This window comes from Dicentrarchus labrax, unplaced genomic scaffold (assembly GCF_905237075.1).
Source record: "Dicentrarchus labrax unplaced genomic scaffold, dlabrax2021, whole genome shotgun sequence".
Classification (NCBI taxonomy): domain Eukaryota; kingdom Metazoa; phylum Chordata; class Actinopteri; family Moronidae; genus Dicentrarchus; species Dicentrarchus labrax.
Genome location: NW_026136713.1, coordinates 25,995,852 through 26,008,941, shown reverse-complemented (window position 1 = coordinate 26,008,941; position 13,090 = coordinate 25,995,852). Strand labels below are relative to the sequence as shown.

Here is a 13,090-nt window from a genome sequence, read left to right as displayed (position 1 = left end):
CCAACAGAGACACACACACACACACACACACACACACACACACACACACACCAGCATGAGAGTGTTTAACCTCTTTAATTTAATTTATATCCAAAAGTATCAACGACTACAAACATGAGTCATACAATCATAAGAGGCTCCAGTTCATCACGTGTTCATCACAGCTTAAACATTCAGAGAATTCACACATTAAAGGAGCATTACGTAACAATCTGAAGCATTTCTACCTTTATGCTCCCGAGTGCCAACAGTGGGCAACACAGAGTCCACCACACAGAGTCCACCACACAGAGTCCACCACACAGAGTCCACCACACAGAGTCCACCACACAGAGTCCACCACACAGAGTCCACCACACAGAGTCCACCACACAGAGTCCACCACACAGAGTCCACCACACAGAGTCCACCACACAGAGTCCACCACACAGAGTCCACCACACAGAGTCCACCACACAGAGTCCCCCACACAGAGTCCCCCACACAGAGTCCCCCACACAGAGTCCCCCACACAGAGTCCCCCACACAGAGTCCCCCACTAATGCTAAGCTAGTGGAACATACTGTCTGATTGTGCTGTTAGCTGGATAATGTTAGCTTGCTTGCTAACACTGACAATGTAGGTAGCTAAGTAGCTAATGCTAACCCTAACGTACGTATTCTGACACCCACAATAAACGATGTAACGGTGCAAAGCTAACGATTGCTTTCTACTAGCCAAAAGTCATGTTAACAGACTGAGGCTTAAGCTAACTTGTGCTAACAGTAGCTTACCAGGTAATGTGATGGTGCTAACGTATTTATTATAATGTTACAAAGCTAACAATAGCTTTCTGCGTGGCAGGGGCATCCAGCTAGCTAACTGTAGCTAAGCTATGCTGGTTGTCCGGCTGGCGGCGCTGTTAACAGTTTAATGACGGTTACATACAGAAGCTCTGAGGTTGAACTGATTGTTTCTGTATTAAAGGAGCTCGTGACGGTGTTCCTACTGCCAGAGCGTCTGTTGGTTACTAGGTTACTTTGAATGTGTGTGATTTCACGGGTGCGGGTGTGGGTGAGCATACGTGCAGCGGAGTTTTGGATGTACTGTAGCTTATTCAGAGTTTGGATGGTGTGCCGTAGAGGATGCTGTTGCAGTAGTCGGTTCTGGAGGTGATGAAGGCGTGGATGAGGGTTTCAGCAGCAGAGAAGGAGAGTGATGATGCAAGAGTCAATGTGTGTTTGTTACCTTACAGTGAGACGGCTCCTCATGATGTCGTTGGTGTGACAGTGTGGAGCAGAGGGGATTTGAACCTTAATAATTCCCATAAACTCAGCTGACCTACCTTCTAATAATGAACCTTGGAAACAGCAGAGAGTAACAGGAAGTGGAGATAAACCCTCCTGTTCTTCTGTGGTCTCGACGTAAAAGGTGGATTAATAAACACAAACAGTTAATAAAGTGGTTGTTTATGTCAGAATCATCAATAACTGTTTCTGAATGTTTGTCGTTGATCAATAATGACACAACATGATTGTTTGTGCTGCTGGCTGTAGGATTCAGGCTCAATACGGTATTCTTATTCTATGGTATTGCCCTCTGAATGTACATTTACCAGCAGCCGGATTACCGAGCTCTCATCCATACTGCGGTACAGGTATACACAGTTGTTGAGCTGGCGGTGGGAAGGTTCCCACACTGCAGCTTCAAGAGGAAGTGCAGAAGGATGAGAGTCAATCAGTGAAGGAAGATGACCGACGGGTCCAGGTTGATGGATGACGTCATCCGTCTCTACAGTCCAGGGTCACTTCAACCTGTAGGGATCAACAACCAACACAGTGTCAGTCATACGCCAGCACGTCGACCACACCCTGAAAATGTCACGTACATTAGAGGATGATTGCTAATGCTAACTTTCTGTTTCCAGTAGGGGGCGCTATGAGTACGACTGAATATTCTCTTATCAGACGTGTGAAGTTTATCAATAACCCCATAATAACAATAACAACAATAACCCCATAATAACAATAACAACAATAACCCCATAACAACAATAACCCCATAATAACAATAACAACAATAACCCATAACAACAATAACAACAATAGCCCCATAATAACAATAACAACAATAACAACAATAACCCCATAACAACAATAACCCCATAACAACAATAACCCCATAACAACAATAACCCCATAACAACAATAACCCCATAATAACAATAACCCCATAATAACAATAACAACAATAACCCCATAATAACAATAACCCCATAATAACAATAACCCCATAATAACAATAACAACAATAGCCCCATAACAACAATAACAACAATAGCCCCATAACAACAATAACCCCATAACAACAATAACAACAATAACCCCATAACAACAATAACCCCATAACAACAATAACAACAATAACCCCATAACAACAATAACCCCATAATAACAATAACCCCATAATAACAATAACAACAATAACCCCATAACAACAATAACCCCATAACAACAATAACAACAATAACCCCATAACAACAATAACCCCATAATAACAATAACCCCATAACAACAATAACCCCATAATAACAATAACAACAATAACCCTATAACAACAATAACCCCATAATAACAATAACCCCATAACAACAACAACCCCATAATAACAATAACCCCATAACAACAATAACCCCATAATAACAATAACAATAACCCCATAACAACAATAACCCCATAATAACAATAACAACAATAACCCCATAATAACAATAACAACAATAACCCCATAACAACAATAACCCCATAATAACAATAACCCCATAACAACAATAACCCCATAATAACAATAACAACAATAGCCCCATAATAACAACCCCATGATAACAATAACAACAATTTCAATTCAATTCAATTTTATTTGTATAACACCAATTCATAACAGAAGTTATCTCAGGACACTTTTCAAATAGAGCAGGTCTAGACCGAACTCTTTATAACATTAATTACAGAGACCCAACAGTACCACCATGAGCAAGACCTTGGCGACAAGGGCAAGGAAAAACTGCCTGTTAAAAGGCAGAAACCTAGGACAGATCCTTCAGAAAAGTTAGCGGTCAAGGAAGACACTGTTACATTCATTGGCTTCTTCCTGAACTCTGACCAGAAAACTACTGACCTTACAGTCTTCAGTCCACAATGTGGATTTCAGTAGCTTCCGTCCTGAATCCTGCACTCTGTTGAGCCTCAGGTCCAGGTCTGTCAGATGGGAGGAGCTGGACTTCAGAGCAGAAGCCAGAGAACCACAACCATCATCTGTGATGTGACAGTCCCTCAGCCTGCAGAGAGGAAGAGTTCATCAAACATCAGTGGCTCTCAGACTGTACGGAGGAAGAACAGATTCTGTACCTCAGAGTCTCCAGTCTACATTGTGGACTCTCCAGCCCTGCCGACAGCAGCTTCACTCCCGAATCCTGCAGCTTGTTGTGACTCAGGTCCAGGTCTCTCAGATGGGAGGACCTCAAGGCCGAGGCCAGAGAGGAACAACTTCCACCTGTGAGCAGGCAGCACATCAACCTGCAGACAGGAAATGAGTTTAACCAACCGTAGACTGTCAGATCCCAAACAGGAGCAAAATATATCGTCTACCTCAGAGTCTCCAGTCTACAATGTGGACTCTCCAGCCCTGCCGACAGCAGCTTCACTCCTGTATCCTGCAGTCTGTTGTAACTCAGATCCAGGTCTCTCAGACGGGAGGGGCTGGACATCAGGACCGAAGCCAGAGAGGAACAGCAGCTTGATGGTAGCTCACAGTGATTCAGTCTGTAATCACAGGATCCAGATTATCACCCTGTCACACACTGACATCCTCCAACCCTCCAGACTCCAGGATTACAACCAAGTGAGAGTTTCACAGTGCAATAGTCATCTCAGAAAATACCACAGTTTAATGGTTTTACACAATAACTATTATTAAAATCTATAATCTATAACATGTTCTCCCCAACAGTGTATAAACTCTAGAGTTATATTCTATATGGAGCTGATTCAATCAATAATCTATAATCAATGAACAGTAGAGCTATGTTCTACATGGAGTTGGGTTCTTACATTATCCCAAATGTTTCTGTCAATGTTCAAACTCAGAGAAATCTGTCTGTCAGTGAAAGTTAGACTTTCCACATTAAGATTTAAAATCTACAAGAAGAAAAAGCTGACCTCAGGGTCTCCAGTCTACATTGTGGACTCTCCAGTCCAGCAGATAGAAGCTTTACTCCTGAATCCTGCAGGTTGTTGTTGTGACTCAGGTCCAGGTCTCTCAGATGGGAGGACTTCAGAGCCGAGGCCAGAGAGGAACAGCTGATTTCTGACAGACTGCACTCACTCAGTCTGAAACATTCAGAAAATCTTACTCATAAACTAATCCAATTGTGTAGTACTGGTTCTCAAACGTTGGTATGTGTACTATTGGTGGTACACAAGCTCCCTCTAATGGTACAAAGAGAAATCTAAAACAAAAGTGTTTAATTACATAATGAAAATATAAAACTATGCACTTTACATTGTATACAGTATATTGGTTTCAGACAGAATATCTCACACACTGTTTAAGCATACTAAATAGCATGTTAGCATGGAATGGGTTTGCTTCGTGAGACCAGTGAGACACAAGTTAAAATCCAGAGGTCCAGTTTAAGTAACAGGTTTGCTGTGCAACTGTCTGTCTGTCTCTGTCTCTCTCTCTCTCGCTCTCACCCCAACTAGTCGAGGCAGACCACCCACCTAGAGCCGAAGGGTCTGTCCTAGGTTTCTGCCTCCTAAAAGGCAATTTTTCCTTGCCCCCCGTCGCCAAGTGCTTGCTCATGGTGGTACTGTTGGGTCTCTGTAATTAATGTTATAAAGAGTTCGGTCTAGACCTGCTCCTTTTGAAAAGTGTCCTGAGATAACTTCTGTTATGAATTGGTGCTACACAAATAAAATTGAATTGAATTGAATTGAATTGAAACTGACCTGAGAGTGTCCAGTCTCCACTGTGGACCCTCCAGTCCAGCAGTGAGTAGCTTCACACCTGAATCCTGCAGGTTGTTTCTGCTCAGGTCCAGTTCTCTCAGGTGGGAGGGGTTGGACGTCAGCGCCGAGGCCAGAGAGCCACAGCTGATCTCAGTCAGTCCACAATTAGCAAGTCTGTCATTTAAATGGATACCATTTGAATCAGAGAAGTTAGAGATTAAACACAAACAGAAGAAAACACTTTTGGTTTTGTTCCTATTTTTACAAAAACAATCACATTCCTACACAAATGATTGTTTCAGATTTTGTGACTATCTCAGGTAATAACGATGTTTGCTTTGGTCAGTTTAAAATCTATCAGAGCAAAAGACAATAAGTGAACTGACGAGAGTGACTCCAGTCTACATTGTGGACTCTCCAGTCCAGCACACAGCAGCTTCACTCTTGAATCCTGCAGCCTGCTTCCTCTCAGGTCCAGGTCTCTCAGGTGGGAGGGGTTGGCCCTCAGAGCGGAGACCACCACTTCATAGTGACTCTCTGAGAGCCAACATTCAGGAAGTCTGGGAATACAAAACTAATGTAAAGTAAAACAAACACTAATTGAACAGACGTACACTAACAACAAAGACAATACTTTTAAATACCAAAAGATTCAAAACATTTGGTCACATCCGGAATAATCAGTAACAGTTTTGTAAGAGGTGTTTAGAAGTCTGATTTTGAGATTGATTCTATATTGAAAGCACGGACACAAAGTTTATGATTACTAAAATCCATCAAACCAAGACACCGCAAGGAGCTTTTATCACAAAGCTGTTAAACTGTGCAGAAAACTACAGAAAAACGAGTTCTTCTGTTGACTGGGCAGCAGCCAAACGTAGCAAATTTAAAAAATTCTACATCAGTTCAAGTGTAAATATAAATATAGTTATTATGTATATTTTCACCACTCTACCTCGCTGTCAGTCAGCTCTTTCTGACGGGGAACTGAAGCTCTCTGGTTCGTAGCGCTACGTTAGCTCTCTGGTGTGTAGCGCTACGTTAGCTCTCTGGTTCGTAGGATAACGTTAGCTCTTTGGTTCGTAGCGCTATGTTAGCTCTCTGAGTGGAAGCAATATATCTTGTTGCCAAGTTGACTCTAATGTTCATCCTATTTGCTGGAGTAGTGAACGTTTCCATTGCATTAGAACATTATGGGATGGTAATAATTCTTCCAGGTATTAGGAATGACCTCAGATGTTCCCAGGGAAACGGAGTTATGGCTTGTATGCAAACTTCAGATTTGATTGAAAAACACATGAAAATATAAAATAATGACCTTATTTGGCAAACTACGGTACAAGATAAAGCTTCTGGCCTCCACATCGTCCATTATTTTCTGATACTGGACGGCTCGTGGGTCATTACCCTTTACATAACAATGTTACAGTTTGGACTTACCGAGCCTTTCTGCAGTTCCTCACAGCTGGAATCAGTCTCAGTCGTCCCTCCCATGATGTGTTGTACTTGTCCAGGTCCAACTCATCCAGAACCTCCTCTGACATCTGCAGCATGTAGGCCAGAGCTGAGCAGTGGATCACAGAGAGTTCCTGATTGGACTTCAGGAACTCTTGGACCTCTTGATGGACAGAGTGGTCCTTCATCTCCATCAGACATTGGAAGATGTTGACGCTTCTGTCTGGAGAGATTAACTTAGCTTTCATCTGCTTCAGGTGGTTGATGACTCTCTGGATGATTTCTGGACTGTTGTCTGTCCGACCCAGCAGACCTCCTAAGAGTCCCTGGTTGGACTCCAGAGAGAGGCCATGAAGGAAGCGAACAAACAGGTCCAGGTGGCCATTTTTACTTTGAAGGGATTTCTCCATGGCTCTGTTCAGGAAGTCATCCAGGGATGGGTAATAGTCATAATCATCATCATCATCATCATCATCATCATCATCCTCCACATCATCATCATCCCCCTCTTCTCCCAGGAAGTCCTCCAGTACCTCTGTGTTCCTGTTGGTGTAACAGTGGAACATGTAGACTGCAGCCAGAAACTCCTGAATGCTCAGATGAACGAAGCAGTAGACTGTTTTCTGGAAGATCACACTCTCTCTTTTGAAGATCTCTGTACAAACTCCTGAGTACACCGAGGCCTCTGTGACATCAAGACCACACTGCTCCAGGTCTTCTTGGTAGAACATGATGTTTCCTTTCTCAAGCTGCTCAAACGCCAGCCTCCCCAACTTCAGAAGAACCTTCCTGTCAGCCTCGATCAGCTCCTGTGGACTCGTCTCATGTCCCTCTTCATACTTCTGCTTCTTCCTCTTTGTCTGAACCAGCAGGAAGTGTGAGTACATGTCAGTCAGGGTCTTGGGCAGCTCTCCTCTCTGGTCTGTAGTCAACATGTGGTCCAGAACTGTAGCAGTGATCCAGCAGAAGACTGGGATTAGACACATGATGTGGAGGCTCCTGGAGGTCTTGATGTGGGAGATGATCCTGTTGGACAGATCTTCATCACTGACCCTCCTCCTAAAGTACTCCTCCTTCTGGGTGTCAGTGAAGCCTCGTACTTCTGTTACCCTATCAACACATTTAGGAGGGATCTGATTGGCTGCTGCAGGTCTGGAAGTTATCCAGAAGAGAGCCGAGGGAAGCAGATTCCCCTTGATGAGGTTTGTCAACAGCACGCTGACTGAAGACTTCTGTATGACGTCAGACACAATCTCATTGTTGTGGAAATCCAGTGAAAGTCTGCTTTCATCCAGGCCGTCAAAGATGAACAAAAGTTTACAGACAGTGAGCTGCTCTGCTGTGACCTTCTGTAATGTTGGATGGAAAACATGGAGCAGCGTGAGAAGACTGTACTGCTCATCTTTGATCAGGTTCAGCTCCCTGAATGAAAGCAGAACCACCAGACTGACATCTTGGTTTTCCAAGCCCTCTGCCCAGTCCAGAGTGAACTTCTGCACTGAGAAGGTTTTTCCAACGCCAGCGACACCGTTTGTCAGAACCACTCTGATGTGTCTCTGTTGGTCAGGTAAGGCTTTAAAGATGTCATTGCACCTGATTGGAGTCTCATGGAGGATCTTCTTCTTAGAGGCTGTCTCAAGCTGTCTCACCTCATGTTGGGTATTAACCTCTTCACTCTGTCCCTCTGTGATGTAGAGCTCAGTGTAGATCCTGTTGAGGAGGGTTCCACTTCCTGGTTCATCAGCTCCTTCAGTCACACGTTCACATCTCTTCCTCAGACTGATCTTATGTTCTTCTAAAACCTCCTGCAGACCACCATCTGCTGGAAGAGAAGAAATTATTAGTTCTGATGGACACTGTTGATTCTGTTTAACAGCAGATTTTTAAAGAATTACGACCCGCGTTGTGATGAAAGAAAGTTAATTCTGTTTGACCTTCACTACATCTTTTCTGTGTTTCACATCCAAATACTGAGTCACCAAACTACTAAAGGTTATATTCTCACTGTAAAAAAGTTGCCTTCAGTTTTTAATGAATTATACAAATAAAATAACAACTATTTCTGCAATAACTTTTAAATAGATAGTAAGACTTTATTAATCCCCGGAGGGAAATTGAGTAAATCTGCCGTTAAATCAGCTGCAACAATCCCAAAAACAACCTGTGAAATCCTGAGTCTGATTATTTAGTTCCAAGTGAATCCATAAGAAGAAGGAATCATATTAAATTGATCACGTGACACATTTTAAATCCAGATGTTCAGTCCTACTTTGTACAGAACTGGTCTCGCTGTCTGTCTGCAGTCCAGCTCTGGTTCCGGATCTGTCTCCACACTGGGGACAGGAGGAGTCTCCTGGTGAACGAGACTGGTCCCAGTATGAGAGTCCACAGCTGGTAGAGACTTTATCCTTCAGGACGTCCTGACTCTTCCTCTGTCTGTGGACACCAAGACATTTCTATGGATCGAAAGCATTGACTGATCAGAATACACTGTATCTTAATTGATTATTGATCAGTATACACTGTATCTTTATGGATGATATTGATCAGTATACACTGTATCTTTATGGATGATATTGATCCTGTATTGACAGTCAGACTGTGGACATATGACGGCCTTTAGCTCGTGTTTCTAGAGTTACGTGTTGTTACAAACACGTTAGGAATTGTTAAAATGTGATATTTCTTAAAGGGAGTTTGGTGCAGGGAGCTTTTAGTTGGATTCAAACTGTTGATATGGATCATTGTTAACGTTTAGTCTCCACTACAGAAACACTAGTTAACTGCTAATTGTACAGTTCATAGCAGCAGCAAGCTGTCAGCGGTTGCCCTTTCTGTGCCTGTGAGGTGATATATAAATGTAACACTGTACGTATTTCTCCTCCTCAGTCTACAGTAACGTCAGGGTCTCACTGTGTGTCTGAGGGTCCAGGATCAGCACTGAAGTTTGGAGGAGACTGTTTGGACCAGTCGCTCTTCATGGACGGACAGCTGGACAGCGGAGACTCTGCTCTCTGTCTGCCAACACACATTAGATAATTACAGATTAATTAGAGAACAACAGCAGCAGAACGTCTTTGTTTGATCAGACGTTTGTCACAAACTGAGCTCAGATCAGTTTGTATGTCTCCATAAGGAGCTGTGAAGGAACAGTTTGTCCTCATTCTCTATTTAATGTTTGTCTTTAAACAATGTCCTCAAACTCTCCTGGACAATGTAATAGTCAAACAGGTTTATTTTCTTATTTACAGTCTGAGAAATCAAGTCTAGATACTACAGTACCCATGAGCCCCGGCTGCCATTGCCATGGAGAGGATGTCAGAGGCAGATTTAAGCCACAGCTGCTCAGTTCATCCCAGACTGACCCATTAATCATTCAAATGTAAATTACTGTTTAGTTACAGTATTTGTTGTTTGTCTGAGGGTCCAGGATCAGGACTGAAGTTTGGAGGAGACTGTTTGGACCAGTCGCTCTTCATGGACGGACAGCTGGACAGCGGAGACTCTGCTCTCTGTCTGCAAACACAATAAAACATTCAGTTAATAATCTGATTGAAGAGCCTAAAGTTAAAGAAAACAAACTAATCTATAATCTTTTGTTGACGTAGTTTTGTTAGTTTCAAATGAAAATAATAAATTATTATAATTATTAACAGTTTTTACTTTAATGAGTTTTCTAAAACTATTTTTGACATATATTTTTTTAAAGATAAACTTAAAGATTCAAATTGTTGTAAAGGAGAAAAATAACTTATCTTTAACAAATTATTATTAGTTTAAACTGTAAATTTCAAAGCAGCTATCTATATTGTACTGCAATTTCCCAGCTTGGGATCAATAAAGTATATAATATTTTTTTAAGTCAGAAAATTAAATTCTTAAGTTTTGAAATAAATTTAGTTTTCTTCTTCGGTCTCATCACCAAAATAAATAAATAAAATATAAAAAAAAAAATAAAGTTTTAGAAACAAAAAAACCCAAACTTTGTATTTCAAAAATTATCATTCACAATAATTTAATATTATTTAATTTTCACAAAATAATGAAAACAGAATTTTGTGTAGAAAATAAATTAGTTCAACAAAAGTTTATTGATCAAGCTTATTAGTGCCATTTAGTGGTGACATTTCAGATTGCAGCTCCCTTGCTTCACCCTGCCCTTCCAAATGAATCCATCCTTTTATCAATAACATAGTGCAGTTCCAGTTCCAGCAGACCTTTTAAAGGACTCATGCTGGATCAGATCCGTCTCTTCACTGAGGTTCACAGACAGACAGCTGGATCCTGGAGGTCTGTGCTCCTCTTCCTCCACATCACTCATCTTCATCAGCCTGAAGAGGACCAGGACCAGGACCGGGTGAGACTGAAAGGACTATGATTAATAGTAATGAAAGTGACATTTAAAACCCAGCCTTTATATTTGCTGATCAATAAATGTTCCAGTGATAATACCAAACAGACCTGTTTCACATGTATTGAAGACTTGTGAACAATCTCTGCATTAGAACGACGACAGATTGGTCAGCAGAGGATTTTCTTTTCTTTCCCTCTCTTCTTTTTATCTTCATTTGTCACCTCACAATCAGCTGTAATGGTGGCGCTAACGAGGGGTTATTCTCCTCAGTCGCAGCTGACTGGCTAATGTTAGCTCGCTCTGTAACATTATTGCTAGCAAAATACTGAGTGGATATGTTAGTTGGCTAACGTTAGCTTCCCCAGCTAACATGATCCATGATGCTAACTTATGTATTTTGACAAACGGTGTTGATTTTAGCCAACAATAAATTATGCTAATGTTACAAAGCTAACAATTGCCTTATACTAGCCAAGAGCTAACTAGTTACTAGCCAACTGTAGCTAAGCTAACTGGGGTTGTCAGGCTGTATCTTGGTGTTGCATTGTGGGTCTGGTGTCGGTTGCTTCGTGGTGTTGGCTGATGGGTGGTTTGTAAACGGCGAGCTAGTTATTAGCATGGAGCTAACGGTCCAAATAAAATATAGGAACATTGCAGATAGTAACGTTATTCTAAATATGACTGTCAGTTATTTTACAGCGTTCAGTGTTTGTCTCTGTTGGACGACGCCCAGGATGCAGTTCACTGAACGACCACTGGTGGCGCTGTTAGTTACAGTTCACTGAACGACCACTGGTGGCGCTGTTAGCTACAGTTTAATGAACGACCACTGGTGGCGCTGTTAGCTACAGTTTAATGAACGACCACTGGTGGCGCTGTTAGCTACAGTTCACTGAACGACCACTGGTGGCGCTGTTAGCTACAGTTCACTGAACGACCACTGGTGGCGCTGTTAGCTACAGTTTAATGAACGACCACTGGTGGCGCTGTTAGCTACAGTTTAATGAGCGACCACTGGAGGCGCTGTTAGCTACAGTTTAATGAACGACCACTGGTGGCGCTGTTAGCTACAGTTTAATGAACGACCACTGGTGGCGCTGTTAGCTACAGTTTAATGAACGACCACTGGTGGCGCTGTTAGCTACAGTTTAATGAACGACCACTGGTGGCGCTGTTAGCTACAGTTCACTGAACGACCACTGGTGGCGCTGTTAGCTACAGTTTAATGAACGACCACTGGTGGCGCTGTTAGCTACAGTTTAATGAACGACCACTGGTGGCGCTGTTAGCTACAGTTCACTGAACGACCACTGGTGGCGCTGTTAGCTACAGTTTAATGAACGACCACTGGGTGGCGCTGTTAGCTACAGTTTAATGAACGACCACTGGTGGCGCTGTTAGCTACAGTTTAATGAGCGACCACTGGAGGCGCTGTTAGCTACAGTTTAATGAACGACCACTGGTGGCGCTGTTAGCTACAGTTTAATGAACGGCCACTGGTGGCGCTGTTAGCTACAGTTTAATGAACGGCCACTGGTGGCGCTGTTAGCTACAGTTTAATGAACGACCACTGGAGGCGCTGTTAGCTACAGTTTAATGAACGACCACTGGTGGCGCTGTTAGCTACAGTTTAATGAACGACCACTGGTGGCGCTGTTAGCTACAGTTTAATGAACGACCACTGGTGGCGCTGTTGCTACAGTTCACTGAACGACCACTGGTGGCGCTGTTAGCTACAGTTTAATGAACGACCACTGGGTGGCGCTGTTGCTACGTTTAATGAACGACCACTGGTGGCGCTGTTAGCTACGTTTAATGACGGCCACTGGTGGCGCTGTTGCTCGTTTATGAACGGCCACTGGTGGCGCTGTTGCTGTTTAATGAACGGCCACTGGTGGCGTGTTGCTACAGTTTAATGAACGACCACTAGGCGCTGTTAGCTACAGTTTAATGAACGACCACTGGAGGCGCTGTTAGCTACAGTTTAATGAACGACCACTGGTGGCGCTGTTAGCTACAGTTTAATGAACGGCCACTGGTGGCGCTGTTTAATGAACTGCAGGAAGGTCTAACGTCTGAGTTCAATGCTGTAAAAGTGTTTGTATAAAGAGACATGAACAGCTGGTGTTCAGCTCTCACATTGATATAATTATTCATTATTAATATATTTGTGTTTCTTCCAGTAATAGCTGACAGATTTCATGTCGGTTAACACTCACCTCGATGTTTCTTTCTGCTCTCTGAGCCCGATGACTCAGCACTTCCTCATGTATTCACTTCCTGTTCTTTGGGG

General features: G+C 42.7%; 1 protein-coding gene across 5 annotated transcripts; it reads right to left on the bottom strand.

The window, feature by feature from the left end:
• Positions 1-56: 56 nt before the first annotated feature.
• On the bottom strand, positions 57-13,090 carry LOC127374474 (NACHT, LRR and PYD domains-containing protein 12). 5 transcript variants are annotated; one of them, XM_051419817.1, is made up of 14 exons: positions 13,017-13,041; positions 10,905-10,939; positions 10,661-10,815; positions 9,846-9,959; positions 9,357-9,461; positions 8,713-8,879; positions 6,429-8,265; positions 5,375-5,548; positions 4,989-5,162; positions 4,197-4,367; positions 3,627-3,800; positions 3,387-3,554; positions 3,157-3,316; positions 57-1,793 (listed from the first exon to the last, which is right to left on the bottom strand). In XM_051419817.1, the coding sequence occupies exons 3-14, from the start codon at positions 10,768-10,770 to the stop codon at positions 1,761-1,763; spliced, it is 3,387 nt and encodes a 1,128-aa protein (XP_051275777.1). In that variant the 5' UTR covers positions 10,771-10,815; positions 10,905-10,939; positions 13,017-13,041; the 3' UTR covers positions 57-1,760. The 5 variants fall into 5 exon arrangements, with proteins under 5 accessions (XP_051275777.1, XP_051275776.1, XP_051275778.1 ...); XM_051419816.1 differs by lacking the exon at positions 10,905-10,939 and having other exon boundaries at positions 13,017-13,090; XM_051419818.1 differs by lacking the exon at positions 13,017-13,041 and having other exon boundaries at positions 6,429-8,262; positions 10,905-12,484.